At 44.1% G+C, this 21831-nt stretch overlaps 1 protein-coding gene across 1 annotated transcript; it reads left to right on the forward strand.

The window, feature by feature from the left end:
- Positions 1-1727: 1727 nt before the first annotated feature.
- LOC306788963 (voltage-dependent L-type calcium channel subunit beta-3-like) lies at positions 1728-21443 on the forward strand (the record flags this gene model as incomplete). The annotated part of the gene is made up of 13 exons (XM_079284702.1): positions 1728-1775; positions 10966-11031; positions 11680-11802; positions 12003-12142; positions 13390-13451; positions 13564-13589; positions 13755-13835; positions 14005-14063; positions 14163-14272; positions 18324-18511; positions 18668-18763; positions 19076-19249; positions 20670-21443. The coding sequence occupies 13 exons, from the start codon at positions 1728-1730 to the stop codon at positions 21441-21443; spliced, it is 1947 nt and encodes a 648-aa protein (XP_079140828.1).
- Between the last annotated feature and the right edge of the window lie 388 nt (positions 21444-21831).

Genomic DNA, 21831 nt, shown 5'->3' on the forward strand with positions numbered 1-21831 from the left:
GGAAGATTTGTTCGATGCGTTATTTATGGTTCGATGGTACAAGGCCAGTGAAGGGACACGAGACAATCGGCTGTGATTCACAGGGAGGGACCAGAGCAGATGAAAACTAAAATGATCTTCTCTTAGTTTCCCACAGCCATGATCATCCTTAATGATTCATACTATAATCTGCAATCGTGCATCTTGAGTTATTGTGGCCATTTTACAGTCCAGAGAGCACTTTTGTTCTTCCCGTGAGAATGAAATGATCAAAGAAAAAAGCTCTTTATCCGAAGATGCATGTTCAACTATAAAGAGCTCTCTGAGGCGGAGGCTTTCGTTTTCTTCTTCTCTTTTGTCTTAAAGTGAACTTTCCATGCATGCGAAGAGATTATTTAATTCATTCAGTTTGAATATCCAGCATGCAACAATCTGGAATTTAGTCCGGATGCATTGCTGTGAACGTGAAGACATTCAAGATCACAAGAAGACGGAGGACAATAAGAGTCCTACTGAACTTGGTGATCCCCCAACTTTTCCTCTCCTGCCGTCACGAGGCCCTCAACAACTGCAGACCCTCTTACAGCTTGTAAACAACGATGACGCGCTGTCCTGCTCTCAAGGTAACATGCACAACTAAAGAGAGAGGGCAGACATGGCACTAAACAAAGCAACAGTGGGGGGAGCAGACATTGTGGACAGACGATGAGAATGACATAGAGGAGGAAGACAGAGAGGACAGGTAGATAGCGTGATTGTGGAAGAAGGGGGGGGGGGGGGGCGTTGTATATCTGAGAGGCTGGAGGCGCATTTGAATTCAGGCTGTGTCTCCTGCGCTAGCCGAATGTTACCTGCTCTAGCATGGCAACAGAGAGAGAGGGAGAGCGGTGAGCTTCAGCTGCAGCCTCCACACACACACACACACACACACACACACACACACACACACACACACACACACACACACACACACACACACACACACACACACACACACACACACACACACACGACAGGAGTGCAAAGAGTGACTCAGGTAAGCAGGAGCGCTCCTGATGAGAGAAGACCCCTGAGAGAAGAAAGCAGCGTGGTGGAGTGAGAGATACTGGAGGAGGAGCTATAGAGCTGCGATTTTCTTTTTTTGAGGAGGAAAAGGGGAATCGCACAGAAACTGAAAATCTGGACTCCCACGGTGGACTCACTGCACAAGGAAGAGATGGACAGGGATACAGGCAAGACGGATGTGGAGTGATGCGAGGGCTCTGATTGGACACATCTGACAGACTACAGAGGACGGCAGATGAGCCACCAGTCCTTCTGACATGAGGTGAGCACACACACACACACACACACACACACGTTGACACAAGAAGACACAAGAAAAGACACACAAACCTTGCACGCACACTTCTCTGCAGATCAGACAGGTCCACGGGACAGAGCACAGGACTTAAGATGCTGTGAGACGTCTGCCGTCCGGATCACCAGAACTCACCTGAGGACATAACTTATGAGCGGGATCAGCCGCTGAAGCCGCAGGTGATCCTCCCCCGAGAGAACCTGTGGACACAAGAGAGACTCTTTTTTTGTTGCCGGAAGCCCCTGAAGAGGTGTCGATGAGGTGGATCACCTGTGCCATGAGGATCCTGTGTGTTAGCCTGGCCTGAGACGACTCGCCCCGGAGGCTCCATCAGCCTGTCCCCCCCCCCCCCCCCCCCTCCTCCTCTCCCCTGCAGCTGGATGTCTTGATGTATTGCTGTGGGCTGGGACACTGGCGGAGAGTGCAGTCCACCAATGTAAGTGACCATCGCAGCATGTTTTTGATCCAATAGCAACAGTGGAGTCTTGTGGCAGAGAGGTCGGGGTGTTACGTCTGTACGTGTGTGTAGTCACCGGTCTCTTCCACAAACAACGCTGATGATTCATTCACATTCATAGCCATCAGGCATCTTCTGCATCTGCAGTCTGTAAGCACAATGAAACACAAGCAGCTGCGAGTGTGACTCTTACAACCTGTTATTCGCTGACTTCTCAGTGACGGCCTTTGCAGTTCATGAGGACAGACGGTGTCATCGTCAATGATCTCCAGCACGAGACTTCATGAAAATATTACCGAGGAGCCAACAACCTGTGTCACGGTTTCACCTCTCAAAGATATTGGATAGTTATCTTTCATCGTGCTTTTTATAACAATAACACAACTTTCTCGCAGAAATTACCTGCCATTTTTAATAAAAAGTAATTGTTTTAGAAACATTCCTCTAGGTGTGGTCTTTGCTGGCAGCGAACAAAGCTGGATCAAGTGCTGCCTGGCTCTAAGAAGGAGCTTAAGACATGTTCCTGTTCTCTGCTTTAGTTGCTGCCGTTCTCATAATGTCATTGTTCTGTTTGGTGTCCTGTACGTCTTATTTTTACGCTGGATTGTTAAAATGATCCAACAGGGAGAAAGCAGCCAACTCTTTTACAATGAAGTTCGATTAAAAAGCTGCACTGGCTTTGAAAGCCGCTTAATCGAGCGAGAAAGTCGCCACTCCCCCAAAATGATGATTATGAACGTGAACAACAAACATGGCTCATGTTAGTACTTAGGAAATATGGGGAGAGAGACAGGAAGTATGAGACGCAACACACCGGATCGATTTAGAAAGAATTTGATGAGGTTTGTAGAGTTTGTTGACAATCAGAAGTGATTTTCAGGAGTGACAGTGAGTTTGTCTTGTTTTCTTCTGCAGCCGAGTTTTTTAAATCTGATTTCTGAAATGCAAATTCAATTGTTCTCAGATGTACAAAGGGTTCAATCTGAAGAGGAGAAGATACATGTGGAGACACTGGTTTTGGGTACCACCTTTCATTTCATGTGCCGGATGCAGCGTCTCTTGAATGCTTTTGACTGCAGAGGTACCGGTAGTTGTGATTCCTCTCCTCCGAACTTCTGCCGAGGTGAATCGATACGGGCCGCAGATCCATAGAGCGCTAAGGTGGACATCGATGATAACGCTGAATCAAAATCCTGTGAAATTGGTCTCAGGCTTCCTCTAAACATAACATAACGACCGCTTTTAAAAAGCAGTGCATTCATTTAATTAGTGGAGATTTTGGAGGGGCATCAGCCAGATGTTTGGTTGCATATTCATACAGGGTTTATGAATCTGAAGAGAGCAGACAGCCTCTGAGAAGGAGCAGGAAGAGTTGGATTCAGGTGAAAAACTGAAGGAACTTTTCTGCATGTTCTATTTCTGCCTCTGACGGGCACTTCTGGAGCTGTCCTGTCTTTGTTTCTTCCTCTCACTCCCACTCCTCCTCCTCATTGAGTCAGTTTTGGATCATGTTTAGCCGGATGTGATTGGAGGGCGACGCTCCAGGCAAATGTAAATCTGGTGAGTGTTGTTGGCACAGGGGGCGAAAGCGGTGGAGGACGTGAAATGAAAAGCCCGTCTCCGAGCGGGCTGCTGAAGCTGGACTTGGATCTGTGTGTGTGTGTGTGTGTGTGTGTGTGTGTGTGTGTGTGTGAGGACGCTGAGTGTTTCAGGAGTCGGGCCTTTGACCTCTCCGTCTGCAAGCCATGTCAAGAGTAACCAAGAACAAAAATGTCTGGTGGGTGAGTACTGCCTCTCTGGCTGGTAGGTAGGGGGGGGGGGGGGGGAGTAGAGAGGGGATGGAGGGGGATTCTGGGAGTTCAGTTCCAGTGATTTTTTTTTCTATTTCTGCCAGCCTGATCTGATTTGGAATTTGTTATCTTTGGCTGTAATTTCTCATAATGAATGCTACATATACAGAATATATATATTTAGAAATGTCCACATCTAGCACTTTGGCGTGATTCTTATCCGAACACAGTTTTGTACCAAAGAAGGAGCATGTTTTAATGTTTTATAGGCTTATTTAGGATGCCAGATAGAAAACAGAGCAGAATAAAACCTTTGTGTTTGATGGCTCTTTTTGCACATCTGCCTTGATGGGTCCAACAGCTGTGCAGGTCAGAACTATCCTGAAGCCGTCTGTGCTCCTCACTGGCCTGCTTTACGCCATCCTGCCCAGCCAGCTGAGAAATAAAAGAGCAATAACAAAAGAGAAAAGGTGATGATTAGGCTCAAATCAGTCAGTGTGAAATGGGAGGGGCTGACGAAGCATGAAGGCAATTTACCATTTAATGAAAGTACTTTTTGGGTTGCGTACAATTCCAGGCAATGATGAATTCTTGTTTTACTTGAGGGCAGATGTGTGAGGGCAGATGTGTGGTTTCTAGCTGTGTGTTCTAGCTTGTGCATGCCAATCATCTCTGCCTCAGCGGCCCTGCATTTCTGTCCCCAGCTTCACAACACACACACACACTGTGGTTGTAAGAAGCTTAGGGACAGATGTTTGTTTGTGTATGTGTGAGAGCACATGTGCACATGAACACGTGTGCTGTGTAGGGGAGTGTGAGATGACCGGTTCTTTAAGAAGGCGTCGAATGATAGCGGCTCTGTTCGTACCACTGTTATGATGTGGTGCGTTCACGGACCCGAATGCAGACTCAGACAGCAGAGTTCTGTCTCAAAACCAAGATAGTTTATTTCTCTCAGTCAAGGGAAAAGACAGGAAATGGACAAAGTCAATAGGAGGCGTCTCCACGCCTCCGCACGGTTCCAAGCCGGAAAGTGGCTAATCCTGCTGAGTGGCAGATGAAGCCGACAGGAAAACTGTCAAACGTCAGTACGGAGGCGCGTCCTCGCGCTCCGCTCGGATCTTAGCCGGGAAGTGGCCGGTCCGCGTCGGCGGCTGGCAGGCAGGCAGGATCGTCTGTGTGACACCCGAGGCTCGACACAGGAACGCAAAGACTACACAGTTGATCTCCGAGGAACGAACTGGAAGGCTTCTTCGTACAGGTGGAAACCCGAGGCTCGACACTGTACGGCAGGCAAGTTGAAACAACGAAATGCATCGTTGGTAGCGGATCTTCAGAGAGTGAACAAACGGACGACTCACGGGTCGGAATACCAGAGAGGCGGGACTCGTAGGAGGACACTACTGAGGGAAACACAGCAGAGTTAGACACAAATCCTCACAACCACAAACTGAACTCTTTGTCTCGTTGCAACACACCACATGCACAACAATGGAGGAGACACATGGCAATATGCAATATAGCATTCTTGTATGTGGCCACTTCCATTGATTGGTGCTCAAGGTATTTAAAATAACTTTTTCATCATTTAAAGTGTAGGGTCCACACTCCAGATTCAGAAATAAATGCTCACATACTTGGAGGGTGCATGACGCCAATGTACAGAGTGTTTCAATGCTTCAGTGGGTGTGAAGGATATTTTAGCTTCTTCATGTATTCCATGGGTGGCTCGTCTGATGTAACAACTTCACAGTTGTGCGCAGAGGGAGTGAAAGTAAGCAGGGACTCTGTTTGAGTGTTTTGTTGGCACTGGAGGAGATTTCGTAAAGCCCAGAGTCTGATTCAATCCCAGGTCATGGGCTAAATGCTGGGACCTTCAATTTACAGTTTCCTCCTCACAGTGGTGTGACCTCTGATGGCAATGTCTTCCCCAGCAGTAGAGAAATTGATAAGGGCGTGTGTGTCGGTCCAGATGTGTGTGTGTGACTCAGAGGTCAGTGTCATGGCTTCTTGCTCCACACTGGCACAGCCGGGACCAGCGGACGCCAGTCCTGAATGGTTTTCTTTCCATTCTCAGTTACGCAACAGTCATCTAAGCCCCTCGACTCCCAAAGCTCTCTACCTTGAGATTTTATTACTTCACCATATCGCCTGCCTGGCTGCGCAATTTTTTTAAATGTCAATTTTCACAACAACTCAAACAAACATGAGAGCTGGCAGCAGAGGAAGGACCCCAGATGAGGACAGGCAGACTGATTATTACAACCAGTCTTCGTCAGTAACCATGCCTTCAGGGTGCTTTACAGTATGTGTGATATTTACACGTTGGCCCGTGAGAGCAGGTCCGCAGAAGGTAACTTAAGGACACATGAAGAAACCAGAGATATGCGTTGGGCAGTCTGTGTGTGTGTGGCTGATACTTGGCAAGCAATGAGTTTTCAGCAGTGGCAAAGTGACACTGAACTAATGTGGTGAAGGAATATCACTATTTCGCTGTCGGGATGATGATGATGATGAGTATAGATCTGTTTAGTTGTGTGGGGCACAAATTAATTATGTCGTGCTTGCTTTTTAATTTCATCTTTCTATTTTGTAGCCACGGCCATTATAATACTCCTGTTTGTGCAGCCAACCCCAGGACGTTGTTTGGACACACACACACACACACACACACTAATCATCACTGCTTCACTCAGCGGAGGGAGCCAACTCTGTTCAACAACATAAATGAGACGCTCCACTCTGCGTTATGTAACGCGCATGGTCAGCGCGGACGGTTGGACACCTTCTTGGTCTGTTCGGTGCTCGAGGTCAGAGCGAGCGGCGCGCGGCGCAACAGATGCCGCACCAAGAAATAAGCCTTTAATACTCCGAGGACACAGGAGAGGATAACTACACTCAACTCACAATACAGCCTTACGTGAAACCCCTCACGCAACTTACCGGTGTCTCCGGCGGTGTCCTGCGCGTCGCGGTTTCTTTGGACATACTTTTTTCTTTTACGCACAACACGGCGGACGCGTCCACCTGCTTCAGAGGTGAACTCTGTCTCATGGCACACTTGTCCATGTCTCATTTACTGGAGCCAGTTGAACGATAATCGAATCTGGTTGTTCCGACCGTGATAGAGGACCGCTTTAACCACCATGCCACCCAAGAAAAAGGTAAAATATCCAGTATTCTGGTGGTTTCTTTTCGTGTGTGTGTGTGTGTGTGTGTGTGAAGAGGAAGAGTAGAAGAATGCACCATCTGTTGCACTCGGCGTTAATCCTTGTGTGAGGCCTTTCCACATCATTGCACTCACTAAGACAGTTACAATGCGCAGGGCAGATAGAGACGCAGATCATGCTGCATGTATCATGTCATGTGTCTCGTTGAAAACCACGGCCTTCAGAGGGAGTTGCATAACCAATGGCCTGTGAAGATCAGATGGATTTTAGTCGTATGCCCTTCTCTTCCACTCACTGTTGGACTTTCTGTCAACTCTGTGTGCTTTTGGAACAGTTTTCACTCCATATGTTATATATGTAGCAGCAGCAGTGGGTGCAGTCGAGTTCCTGTTCCTCATGCTGTACAAGCCATCGATGCACACACTGATTTCACTGTCACTCGAATGTAAAGATAACACACGAGGGTCACAAAGAGGAGCTTGTGGAAACCTCACAGTCTCTGGACGGCCTACTGTCTTGCACTACAGTGTGCTGCATAGTGCTGCTGGCCCACTGCTTGTTATACCGAGAATAGGAAAGGCCTCTTAGTAGCTGTGCCTCGGGGCATTACATCCAGATACCTGCTCTCCTTCCGGGCAGGAAGTGGAGCAATAAGGCGAGTAAACCCGTTTCCTTTGGGGTTTGGACGGTTTCCAAGTTGATGATAGTGTTTTTGTCATTTTTAAATATCCATTTATTTTGTGTTTAACCTCCTAAAAACTGTTCTTAATGTTTTTTTATACTGTAGAAGAGTGACAGAGATGACAGTTAGTGGTGGTTCAATCATTGTAATAATCTCCCCCACACATCCCTCCATATACCAGCAGTAATCGTGTTGCATCATAATGATGTGCCATGCAGAAGAGCAGAGAGACTTGCTATCTGTGAACGATGAATGACAGATGAAATGTATCTGCAGGAGCCAAGCGATCCAGTAATTAAGTTGTGTGGATGATATTATTGCAGCTACTGTGTCTCTATGTGATGACTGTCGGGGAGCTGGAGACCACGCGGTCCAGGCAGCAGCGTTGTCCGTCTGTGAGGAGGTTGCATTTGTCTCTCTCGCTCTAAATCCTGGATTGAAGCATGCTATCTTCATCTCCTTACTCAGAGACAATCATGACCCGGAGAGAGGAGCCCAAATACACAACCAAACTGCATATGTGCTTGTATGAGAGAAAGGAATGCTTAACAGGTGTAGTACAGTCAACTTTCTTTTCGTGACCACAAACTGGCGACATCAGTTATAATGGAACCCATATTAACATACTGTGTTGACATAAATCGGTTGTAGTACTTCACAGATTCGCTGCCACTCTTGATCTATAATTGGAGATCTAAAGGGCCGTGGTGCAGCCTTTAACTCCACAGATGAAGGCTGGTGCCAACTGCTCTCTGGTAGCGTCAGCCAGAGGGCATGGAGCCAGTCTCCTTCAGACAGATGATGCAGAGCAGCCGATTAGACGGGGCGTCGGATGAAACCGGACACACACACACACTGCATGTTAATGAAGCAGAGATAGAGTAGCAAAGAAATCAGCGCAGTATCCGGAAAAACACATGAAAGTAAATGAGCAGCTAAACTGCCAGAGGATTGGTGTTATTGGGTGAAATGTTGCTGTTCCCCTGCAGCACAAAGAGCTAATACAAGAAAATCCTCTAATTGATTTGAATGCACTGCTCAGTGACTGTTAATTGCGGTACGAACGCGTTACAGCATTCAAGTTACAGCGGGAGAAGTATTTTCCTCACTGGGAGTCATTTATGAGTCGTAAATGGCGGAAATATGGATTTTGTTCGCAGTGTTGCTTTCCCTTGACCGTAAAGCAGACAGAGTATAACTGAACCCCCTTTTGTCACGTTAACCTCACATACATTTGCCAAACCAACTATTTGTTTCTCATCCTTAAAGCCTTTTTTTTTGACGGTGTCATGCTGTTTGAACACACCTCCAATAAAGTGCGTCTTCTTGGCTTCTGTGGAAAGACTTAAGACCAAAACGTGTACAAGAAAACACAAAGCTGAGATTCATGCGTCATTGTAAGTGTTTGCAAATGAGCACTAACTGGTTTGGTCGGGCTAAACGTCAGTTTAACTTCCCCACTTTGGATGAAGAGCAGTGCACGGCAGCTTCCCTGAGCTTTTCAATCATCAACATGATAAGACTGAACTGAATGAGTATCGTGAAGTAACGCGAAGGTTTCTCAAGTGTGTACATTAAGGGCTCCTAATTCACTGGAGCATAAGCTTTTGTTTTATCCTTTGTAGAAGTATTTTCTGCTGCACTGTGTTTCCTGTTGGTCTGAAGCTCATGTGGGAATTTTACTTTGTTTTATTTTTGCACCTAACAATGTCCTCTTTTGTTTTGGGGCCCATTAAGCGCGATACAAGCGCCGCAGGGCTTTGAGACAGTTGTATGTTTCTTGTTTTATTGGACCAAGTAACATGTCATTTTGCTGAATTTGAGATTTTATTTAGTGATCATAGTAAATTCAGTCAGGTCAGCCTGTGTGAGTTTAACTCTGACACATTTCTTCAGCCGCTCAAAGTAATCAAACAATAAAAAGCTAAACATGACACATTTGGATGAACTGCTTGCTGTATCTCTCATCTCAGCATTTCTTTCACACCAGTTCAGTTTGTCCTCTGGGGAATCGCCGGGCTCACGGCCAGCCAGCTGGCTCCCGGTGTCTCGATGGTTCTGATTATTTCAGTTTAGCGATGGAGTCCATCTCCCCAATCAGACGCTGCTTTCCTAATGTACTCCCCTGGCGAGTGCAGCAAGAGCTGTGTAGACGCTTTTGAGCGGGAAAGAAGTCACCTTCAGGTAGCACACGAGAGACGGTGGCGTTAGTTGTTCATGCACCGTCCCATCATCCCTGTCCTCCACCTTCATTTGCCCACCCTCCATGCCACATAATCACGCTAATGGGCTGGGGTGACTGTCCAACTGGGAGGGACAGACGGGGAGAGGAAGGAAGGAAGTAAGGGGGGTTGGATGAATGAAGAAGAGAATAAAAGACTGAATTAGAATGCAGCCGTGTTGGACATTTTTTTAAAAGACAGGGTATACTGAACTGAATCCTTTGATTTTTGTTTTTATCACATAAGGTGCTCCGTCAACAATAATACGGTTGCAATTAATTATTATTTTCAGCATCAGATAATACGCCTGTTTGTCTGTACACTGTCACAAAATACCCATCGAACCAGTGATGAGTTTGCTAGTTTTTGCCAACAATCAGTCAAAACAAAAAGTTTTGATGCATCACAAAGGAAAACGTTTGAGAAGGTGCAATCCGAGAATTCAAAATGATTGAAATTGACGGTTACAGACGATTCTTTTGTTGAGTGACTAATCAATGAATCCATTCAGCTCTAATTAGAGATATACAGTACATGGCGCCAGCCATAAAAAACATTGATGTAAAAAATAATTTATTTGAAAGTATTATAATTACTCTTGCTTTTAAAACTTGTTTGGTTGTAAAATACAGTCTCGAGTCACATTTTCTATGAACTGAAACCTGCTTGAGGCAGCCGAGCCGTCGCAATGGCTAAGATATCGGCAATAATCACTTGTATCTGAATGATGTGGACACATTATGATCTGTGACTTTTTCTTTGGGTACGGATTCAAATTCACACTCATGCGAAACAATAAAAGCCAGTTGATGATTCAGCTCTCCACTACACATTTCTAAATCACCTGCAGTAGAGCTCAACATTGTTTAATAATTCAGCGGGGGCGTTTTGTCCTATTGGCTGGGTGACATTGGCTCGCCGGAGAGTGCTGTGAGAGCAGATGTCTACACCAGCCATGGGTAAACAGGAAGCCATGCCTGCGCATAATTCTGCCCCGGGGGGAGATTTCCTTCCTCCTCCCCTCTTATTCCCTCCTCACCATGTTGAAGTCTCTCTACATCCTCCTGCTTCTGTAACTAATTCTCTCCGCTAATTACAAACACCGTCCCACCACCTTATTAATGCGTACGTCATGTCTTCATCCTTCCTGTGTCACATTATTTGAGGCCTTATTTGCCTCCAAGGTTATTTTACTTTGAATTATTTGTCCCACAAAAGTCTTTCATACTGTTCAATGCACGACGATCACGTCGTTGCAGGGAAATTGATAAAACGAATTGTCGTTACTCTCTGTCTCTCCTGCAGGGAGAGCGTCAGGACTCGGACGTCGTCGAGGAAAGAAACGCCCAGGTGCAGCTGGAGAAGGCCAAGGTACTTTCTCACTGTTGCATCATGGTAACATTAGGACCCCGACCCAACGCGACCCAACGCGACCCTCGCAGAGCGGCAGCTCTCAAGGACACGATTACATCACAGACAGGGAACACAGACACCAGGACATCGGATTAGCCGAGCAATATTCTGCTGTTGAAATGAGTCATTGCGGTCTTCATCCTTGTCTTCCCTTTATACGCTTGATGTCTGGTGAAGGATGTTAATAAAGGATATTGATTACGGCTGATTCACTTTAAATGAATTCTGGCCGACTGCTTTGCAGCAAGACAGCAATAACATGAATTTACACTGAGATTTACACTGCGTGAAGTGGATGTGAATGTGGGATCGCCGATTTCGGAAAGTGTATTTGCGTGTGTTGTTAAGTAGCAATACGTTGTGCTCGCTCAGCCTCCTTATTTAACACTGTTATGTCATGTGCAATACGAAGCACATACTGTGTCTGAGAAGCGATCTGTGGAGTGCGTTTCAGAGCGATGAGGGTGGAGTATGCACTGTTAGGTCATTACACAAATATATAAACTGTGTAAAACTGTGTAAGTGGGTGAAATGCAGGGATTAAAGATGACTGTGACATCCATTAGGAATAACATTTTGTCACAAACACGTGTCCTCTGTCTCCAGTACAAACCTGTGGCATTTGCAGTACGTTGCAACTTCTCCTACACGCCAGCAGACGACGACAACGTTCCCGTGCCGGGCCAGGCCGTCACCTTTGAGGCCAGAGACTTCCTCCATGTCAAAGAGGTTGGAAACACACACACACACACACACACACACACACACACACACACACACACGAAAAGATAACACCAGAATAGTGGAAGGTCCCAATGACATCAAATGTAAGAATGCAGAGGTAGAATAGAATCATTAAGATCATCAGTGTAAATGAATGTGAGCCAGGCCTTAAACTCACGCTTTTTCTTCTTCTTTTTGATCACCAGAAGTTTAACAATGAGTGGTGGATCGGCCGGCCGGTGAAGGAGGATGGTGTGGTGGGCTTCATCCCCAGTCCAGTCAATCTGGAAATCATTCTCATCAGAAGAGAAGTGCAGGCGAGGAAAGCTGCCAAGGCCTTAGCCAAGTATGTACAGCACGTTCCACTAGCTTCAACACAACGGGGTAACAAACGAGCACACGAGCCTATGCTGCTTTGTGCTGCCTTAATAATATTTATTGGTCCCGCACACATACAAACAAAAACATCAGTACGAAGTGATATACAGAGGATTATATGACGTTTTCAGCATTCATCTGATGCTCTTTCAAAACATCCACAGATTACGAAAACTACATTTTGAGCAGAGCGGTATAATCCGTGGGAAACAGTCACACCAGGAATTGTTTTGTTGACAGAAGCGAAGCAAGCCTGGTGGGATCAAACCGCAAGGCTGCACTGTGGCAAAAATGAGCTGAGGGCCTCAACGGACCCCTTTATCTCCCACTCTCTATGCATTAGTGTCCAAAGTCATCCAACAAATGTAATGCACACAGTTAGGGACGAGTTGTGGTCCAAGTCAAGTCATTTTTCTTTCCTCAAGATGCTTTGCACACGTCGAGGCTGACTTATTCGTTACGTAACTTCCGTACTGTGACACCACTTCCGTCGTCGTTTTTTTTTGCCGAAACACTCTCACTGATGTGTTGCTGGACAGAAAACTTTTGGTAAGATATCATCGGAACCATTACGTGAGGACACATTGAACAGGGATCCTGCAGCTTTTTGGTAATCCAGTCTTGAAAGATGAAAATCATGAAAAGGAAAATATAAGAGTGGAACATTAAAAGGGAGGTCAAGGACAGAAAATCTCCCCACATGAGACCGTTAACAAAGACGTTTCAAAGAAATGGAACTACTTTGAGAAGTAGGAATGTTTTCCTTTTGTTGAGTCGGTAGGTTGTTTTACTTTAATCAGTCTGGCTGCAGGAAGGATTTTGACTTGACCCAGTTAGGCTGAAAGAAACTCATCTCGAGGATGCTCTACTTTCACCGTAGATAGGAGACAGATGGATGAATAACTACTTTGTTGATCCCTCACTGTGGAAATTCAAATGTTACAGCAGCTCAATAGTCAAAGAAGCAGGCAAAAAAAATACAAACGTATAAGTTAACAACATAGATTTTTGGACATGGCAATTGCTTGTATGGTGTGTAGCATTGTACAAGAGAAAACAAAGATAATTGCACAGGATAGGGAAATTGCAAAGGATCAGCTGTCAGGTTGTAATTGTTGCAGTGATCAAGTTCCATCATGTTGTGCTTTTGCAATAACTGAAACATTTCAGTGGGGAAGACATGAGTTCATTGAGGATTGCTCTCTCTCATTTCAGCAAAGCATCCACTCAAGGAGCTCAAGATCTGAACTCAAAGAAATATACCCCTCCATCCCAAGGTGAGTGTCTGCTGCGCCATATAAAAAGTCAAATATCAAAATATTTTGTTGTCTATTTGTGATAATTGGCGAGTTAACATGAGACACCTCTCTTATCCTTCTGCATGAACAGCCAATCAGCAGGTGAAAAAGAAACCGGTAAGCAACTCAATGTACAGATAATCCCAAAAGCTTTTAATAGACCCTTTTTTTTATTACAAAGAGCTGAATAAATCAAAAACAAAAATCAGATTTCATCCATGTTCACTCTGTTTGCACCGCTAGCGACATGTTGCATCAGCAGTTTCTTCTTTGTGGCTGCAGGGGGAGCAGGTGTCTATGTATGATGTAGTGCCTACAATGCGTCCTGTGGTTCTAATGGGACCGTCACTGAAGGGCTTAGACGTAAGTCAGCCTCACACACTCTGTAGTCGAAGTTTATTTTGACTTGTGACGGCTCTAAGATGCTGTAAACCTGACACACCCAATATATTTCAAATAAATATTGGTATTTGTGTTGAACTTGCATAGAGGAGACTTTAATTGAAATTCCATGTTTCATGTGTGCTTCCAGGTTACAGATATGATGCAAAAAGCACTCTTTGACTTTTTAAAACATCGATTTGAAGGCAGGTAAGTTCTGATTTAATTCTCCAGTGTCACACCTTTCAACGTGGAAATGAAACACAATGAAACTGTGTAACACACCCTGTTCCTCTGTCTCCTCTCCAGGATTACTATTACACGGGTCACAGCAGACATCTCTCTGGCTAAACGCTCCATCCTCAACAACCCTGGCAAAAAGGCCTTAATGGATCGGTCCAACACTCGCTCCAATTTAGGTACATGGCTTCATCATCCCGACCTGGAGCCTCAGTCGTATAGCAAATTATCTTTGGCACCACTTTTATCTGGTTGGAGAGCCAGGCAGTCGGGGTTTACCTCATCAGGATAATTCAGATAACATCGGCCACAGAAAAGTACGCCAAATGAACTTCTGAAATAACCTCTTGTAATTGTCTTAGCTCTCTTGCACTCGTCGTGTTGTCCCTGGTGGCAAACCTCACCCACCTCACCCACTCACAAAAGACCCACTTGCAACCTTAATTAGGTTCAAAGAAAGCATCTGATTCTATCTCACCCAGGTCTGAAATGAATGTGTCAGACGTTCCCTTTTTCTTTGTCTGATTGGAACACTGTGCAGCGATGTGATGTACACTGCAGAGCTGATCTTTTATTCAAAAAGATGATACTGTTAGAGATCACTGTGTGCACCCGAATGAAGATCGTATTTTGGGAAATATGCTTTTGTTTTCTTGCAGAGAGTGAGATGAGCAAATCCCTACCACCTTTATGTTTGTGTGCAAATCATGCAGCCAGTTAGCTTAGCATAGCACAAAGACTGAAAACAGGTTGACATCTGAGACATAAGCGGGTTTTCGGACTGTCGGTAAAGATTGTGTTGAAATAAGTTTACTGGACATTTACTTTCTTTACCCCGGTGGCATTGTGAATTAGGCTGTGTTTAATCCACCCTTGGTTGGGGGATAAGATTTACTTGGTTTTCTCTCTTTTCTTTCTCATTGCTCCCTCATCCCAGATGCTGCCGGTATGTATGACTGAAAGCACTGGTAGTCCGTGTCTGTCTGTTTTGAATCACCTTCCTTTCATCACCTCATCAGCACCATTAGCCACTGTTCTCACACTGTTCACAACAAGCCGGTGTTTCATCTGTTCATCGTTTCAGTGGGCTTACATTTGTTCAGATGTAATTCACTGTTATGTTGTAGATATTTGTCAGTAGGACTGAAAACAGCCAGTGCCTCTTCCATGCTCTGCTTCCCTTTGCTTCCTCTAGTGGCCATTCTTTAAAATGGTCCTCCCGTGAGTGCAACGCATCCTGTTCGTCTTAGTGGATTAGTTACCCAGGAAAATAAAAATACATCACTCACTGTATTGAAGTAGTCTCACTGAGTAGGCAGTGTTTCGTCATTGGTCGCATTTACAGTTTTTAATCTGTTGAAGGGTTGTGTCATGTGAGCAGCTCACAAGTACGTTTTTACTTGACTCGTTTTACATTAGAAATGCAAATATGATATTTCGTTTTTTGAGTTGAATTGAGATGCAGAAAAAGGTTTGTTTGGTTACAAAACCACATACAAATACACTTTGTTGACAGAACAAGATCTCCACATGGTCCTGTACTGTTTGTTCCAAAAACGTTGATTGTATCACACGACCTCTCAGTAGATGGAGTTTCCCATTTATCATGGAATTGTAGGTTAGAGTCAAAAGTCTATTTTTCGGAGCACTTCTCATCTACGCTTGTATCCTCCGCTGAGGTAGATTATGTGATTAAATTAAAATTTCTACAATAGCTACACCAAATGGAACTTGCGGGAAGCTTTTGTTTCATCGACTTTTAATCTCAAAATAAGACTTGATCATTTATTTCTCCACTTACCTTGGGTTTGGCAAATCTAACCTTCAAAATAAGATATTTCAGATTCTATCCTCATTTCTGCATCTTGAATATATAAAATATAGACAGATTAATAAAAATGGAAAACTTCACATACCAGCTCTGGTAATGCAATTACATATGAAATCAATCAAAATTGCACACAATGGCATTTCAAATAATGTTTCAAACTCGAAAATGCATTTCCTGCTGAAAATGCGTTGGAATGCTGAAAGCTGAAATGAATCTCAAAAACATTGCTGAAAATAGATATCCAATTTTAAAAAAATTGCAAAAAGCTTAATAATTCAAAAAGTTGAAATATTACAAATATGAAGTCATATCACCCCTCTCCTGAAAGAGCTGAACATTTTGATATTCGAACGGTTTCTGGAGCTTAAAAGAATTCCAGCGGTAGTGATATTTGTTGTAGTAGTAGTAGAAGTTGTAGTAGAAGTATTATTAGCAGTATAAGTATTAGTAGCATTTGAACAAGTACTAGCTGTAGCAGTAGTGATATTTGTAGTAGCAGTAGTAGTAGAAGTTGTAGTCGAAGTATTAGTAATTAGAAGAAGTAGTAGAAGTAGTAGTATCAGTAGTCGTAGTAATAGCTGTAGTAGTGGTCGTAGTATTTAATATAACAGTAGTAGTAGTATAATAAGTAGTAGTAGTAATAGTAAAGTCAGTTTTTGAAGTAGCAGTAGTAGTATACTAGTAGCAGTCGTACTAATAGCTGTAGTAGTATTAGTACTGGTTATTAGTACTGGTAGTAGCGGGAATAGCAGTATTAGCATTGTGGTATAAGTAATAATAGTAGTGGTAGTGGTAGTAATAGCAGTAGTGGTGTTGAGGAGGAAACTCGGGTGAACAGACTGAGATCGAGGCGTTTAGCTCAATTCAAGCAACAACATTTATTTGTAACAGAAGTATTATGTCCAGCAGTTCAACGTGCACGGACCTCAGAAAATCTGCTCTGTAGGAGCAAATGAAACTAAAAAGGCGCTTAGACAGAGTGCGCATGCGTTTGTATAGGTTCTCCTTATGGAAGCCTATTGGTTAAAGCAAAGTTGCAGGCGGAGCTGTGTTTAGCTGATCAGCGGCCTGGTTGGAGCACTGGGCATCTCCACCCACACTGGCTCACGATGGATCCTCCTTCGCTGCGTCATCAGTGTGAATGCATGTTGTTAACACTCGAGGTGCCGAAAGGGTGCAATTCTAAGCTATTCCAGAAGTCTCTGTGTGAATAGATAAGAGAGCTCTTCTCCTAGTCTAAGATGGCGGTTTCCGCCCTAATCTGGTGGTTTAAGCAAGTGTTTCTTTTCAGGGCCACGGTATCTGTTTCTATTGTGCGAGCAGGCGCCGGAATGCCCTGCTCGGAGTATTTGACCTACTTACATGTGACCTCACAACTCCGCAATAGAAGCATAAAGTATAGCGCATATTATTTACATAATTTATTATTACAGTGGTAGTAATAATATTTATGGTAGCAGTAATAGCAGTAGCAGTAGTAGTAATAGTAGCAACAGCAAAAGTTGAAGTCGTAGTAGTAGTAATACTAGAAATATTAGCAGCAGTAGTAGTTGTCGCGTTGACTGCGCGTGAGTCTGTGTGTTTATCAACATCACTAATTGGCTCAATCGCAAACACCTGTAGCCTGAAGCCATTTCATGGAGATAAAACAGGGAAACACCTCTCAAACAAATCATCAAAACTCCCATAATCGTAGCTCCTATTGCTCCGATATTAATAATTGAGAGGGAGGATGACTTGAGAAACAGATCTTGTAAAAATTGTGTCTGTAGTGTAAGAAATGTGGCTTAACTGGCAATCTAGAAATGGGGTACCGTGTTCTGTGGAAGATGTTTTTGAAGCTAAATTTAACATTGGTCTCTATGGAGCAGAAAGTTGGTTTTCCTCTCAATTAACGGCTTCCGTGTCAAATGTGGAAATCTGTGGGATTCCACAGTAATTTTTCTACGACAAGGACAATATTAGCTACTTCTACATCCAGAAATTATGCATGAAGAGTGAAGATTGTGGACACAGTGGCAAAACACAAATGTTTTTTTCACAAGAATCTCAAGCTGCTCTTCACTCTAGCGGTGACATCACGCACTCTAAGCTGCGCAATACACACCCATTATAAAGTCAGAAAAGGGCTGAAAAATCAGAAAAGTTAAATTTCTGCAGTTCAAAAAGTTTAAAAGATATCAAAAAGCTGAATCATGTTGGCAATAGTTGAGGGTTTTCTCAACATTTGAAAGTTGAAATGGTGTCTGTAGCTGAAAGTATGAGGAAGTTGAAGGATTTGAAAGTTGAAGAAGTTTAAGAGGATTTGAAAATATTCTCCATAGAGATCCCATTGAAAATATAAAGCTTAACAGCATTCCAACAAATATGCACAGCTGATTTTGTTTCCTGGATCTCAGGTGTCAAAGTCGTGCTTTTCATCTCTGCTCTTGCAGCCCAGATCCAGGGGGAGGTGGAGCGTATCTTCGAGCTCGCCCGCAGCCTGCAGCTGGTGGTTCTAGATGCAGACACAATTAACCACCCCATCCAGGTGTCCAAGACCTCCCTGGCGCCGATCCTCATCTACGTGAAGATCTCCTCACCGAAGGTGGGCTTCGCCAGAGACCTGCACCTTCTTTTGGACTGACTGTTCCTCAGTTCTCTCAATATTTTGGACACTCCATGAACTAAAACAAACACAACCCTCAAAAATGCCAACAGCCACCATCACCTTTTGTGTCCTCCCTCCTTCTCCTCCCTGTAGGTGTTGACGAGACTGATCAAGACTAGAGGGAAGTCACAGACCAAGCATCTTCACGTTCAGATGGTGGCAGCAGACAAGCTCGCCCAGTGCCCTCCGGTGAGTGCCATCTAGTGGCCAACACGTGAAATTGGTGCTACTGTTCAGTAATAATGCATTTTATATTGAATAGATGAATGAAAAGATGGATTGTTATCATGCCTGTTATATTAGATACTTCAGTAAAGCACATAATTATACATTACGTGATTACCAGAGGAGTGTTATTTTTAAACCCACCCACACTCATGCCACGTTATCAGTGATGTCACAGGTTACACTTTAAACTGTCCCAGTTATAAAGGAGTCTTTTGTTTGTTTCCTGCTGTTGGTCTTTTATTTATTCCTGTCCATATTCTCATTTTCCTGTAGGAAATGTATGACGTCATTTTAGATGAGAATCAGCTAACTGACGCCTGTGAGCACGTTGCTGATTATCTGGAGTCTTACTGGAGAGCCACTCATCCACCAGAGATGGAGCCTGCCAACGCACTAGTGGCCCAGCTGGCCGAGAATACACTGCCCACCAGGCCTTCAGCAATACCGGTAATATAATATATAATAAATATATATATATATATATTTATTATCTCAATATCTCAAGAGCATATATATATATATATATATATATATATATATATATATACGCAAACATCTCATCCCACTCACCTCATCTGTACAGACAGTCTGCTGAATGTGGAAAAAAACGATGTGCATCGTAAATGATTTGCTCAGCAGGTGTGCTGCGTCTGTACCTGTTTCCATTCATTCATCTAACATTTTCATTTCATTTTTCCTCATCCCAGTCCGCTGGGAAGTTGAAGAAATGAGATAGGTCTGCCTCTGGTGAGTGAGATACCTTCAAATGAAATGAGTTTTCACCGCAGGAATAGAGATGAGCTACAGTAGCATCTTCTATAGAAACTAGCTAGAAATGATGTATATATCAGTCAAGACCAGCCAAACCGAGTGTACCGAGACCAAGACTATGAGGGATGGAGACCATCTCAAGACCAGGACCAGTGGTGGTCCCACACTGCATGACACACTTACGATAAAATGTTGAACATGCAAACCAGAGCCACTTATCAAATTGATCTGAAAGATCCATACTCCCATGAAAACAATCACAGAATACAAATGAAGATTCATTTTATAGCCATATAAACTGTTTATGTGTGTATGTACCACGATAAAGGTCTTGGCATAGTAATCAAAAGGCATTGCAGAAGTGACTTTTATGTGCTGAGGTTTTCCTTTGTTTACTGTGAGCACTCACAGTAATGGTGATAACAAATAAATCAGACAATGTTGTATATTGATAAATCTATTGATAACCTGCAGTTGTGATCTTGAAATATGTCTTCTTTGTCTGAGACCAAGACAAAACAAAGTCAAAATGTGATTGATTCCGAGAGGAGACCTTCAAACTCGTGTATATACTCTCTAAAATAATCCAATAGTAGAATGTAATGGTACAAGTATTGTTTTTCCTCCCCTCCTAAGTTTCAATTCAACCTGAATTTCTAGTTTATGGCATAAAAATAACTTGTTGGTGTTTACCTCCACACCAGCTCTGTCACTCTAGTGTGTTTACTGCCTCCAGCTTGCTTGCACATCTCCCAATGATGCTTCTTGGAAACCTTGAAATTATAGTCAAATACTAAAAATGGAATTGAATAATAAAACCTATACAGGTTCATTCATCAAGTATCAAGACAAGTCAAACTTAAAACCGGATCAAGAAGATGTATTGCGTGAGTATACTTGAGTGGGAGCAGTCTTATTCCTGGTTCAGGCAGTGTGTGGTGCAGATTGAGTTCGTAGTATGCAGTACTTTGGGATGTGATTTTTAAACAGCCAGAGCCTTGGGCACAGTGTGTTTTTGTGTTAAAGCAAACTTTCTTCATATCATGTCTTTATCATGTACATGTCTGTGACATTACATCGCATTTTCTTGTCCCAGGATGGGCAGAAAAACAAGAAGTCCGCTGCCACTAAGAGGAAGGGTTCCCGGGAGAACCATCTAGACCAGGAGCAACCGCCAGCCGCGGCACAGGAGCCGAGGGCTGAGGAGGGCCAAAGAGAGGAGGAAGAGCAGCTCCTGAAGACTGAACCAAAGAAACCCCAGCACACCCACCACCATCACCACCACCACCACCGCCGCCGGATGGAGCATCACAGCCACGCCCAGCACAACCAAACATCCGGCGGCGTGGAAGTGCGGTCAAGCAGGGATTACAGACAGAGGCCTCCCCGCAGGCCCCCGCCTGAGGAGAGGGTGGACGGGGTGGAGGATGCGGTGGGGGAGGACGAGGAGGAGACGCGCTATAACCACCGAGGCCATAACCACCACCATCATAACAGCAACCACCACCATCATCACCAACAACAACAACAACAACAACATCACCACCGTGGGAACAGCCATTCACACGTCGGGGAAAACTATGAGCAGGAGCACAATGAACGCAACCGTCAGCATAGGCATCACCAGCATATTCCACCACGGACACACCACACAGATCACTGTCCTGCACACAATCATCACAACTACCACGGCAGAGACAGGGACAAGGACAGAGATAGAGATAGAGACAGGGATCAAGGTAGAGATAGAGACAAGGACAGGGACAGAGATAGAGACAGGGATAGGGATCGAGATAGAGACAGGGATAGGGATCGAGGTACAGATAGAGATGCACGACAATGGCACAGGGATTCCTATATACACTCGTGACTGTTGTTTGTGGGCTGGTGCATTGTTCTATGCTGCTCAAGTTATAATGCACTAATGGACGGGCCAGGATGTGTCGTCTTTGTGGGACTGGATCTGTTTATTTTTACCCTCTGCCACTCACACACACTTTGTCCTTCTTTCATGTTCTTTACCAGAATTAATATTATCACTGTCCATTTTATTTTCACCGACTTGACATTGGTCGAGATAAATGCAACGTTGTGCTTGTGCACGATGTCGTCGAAAGTCTTTTTTTTACATTTTGCATTGCAAAATGTTCGTAAGCCAAGAACAGTTGAGATTTTGATGATTTTATGTCATCCGTTATCTGAAGATCACAAGTTAGTTTTCTTATCTCTGGTCTGTTTGAATGTGGTAACAGAATAAT

This window comes from Melanostigma gelatinosum, assembly GCF_949748355.1.
Source record: "Melanostigma gelatinosum genome assembly, chromosome: 15".
NCBI classification, from domain to species: domain Eukaryota; kingdom Metazoa; phylum Chordata; class Actinopteri; order Perciformes; family Zoarcidae; genus Melanostigma; species Melanostigma gelatinosum.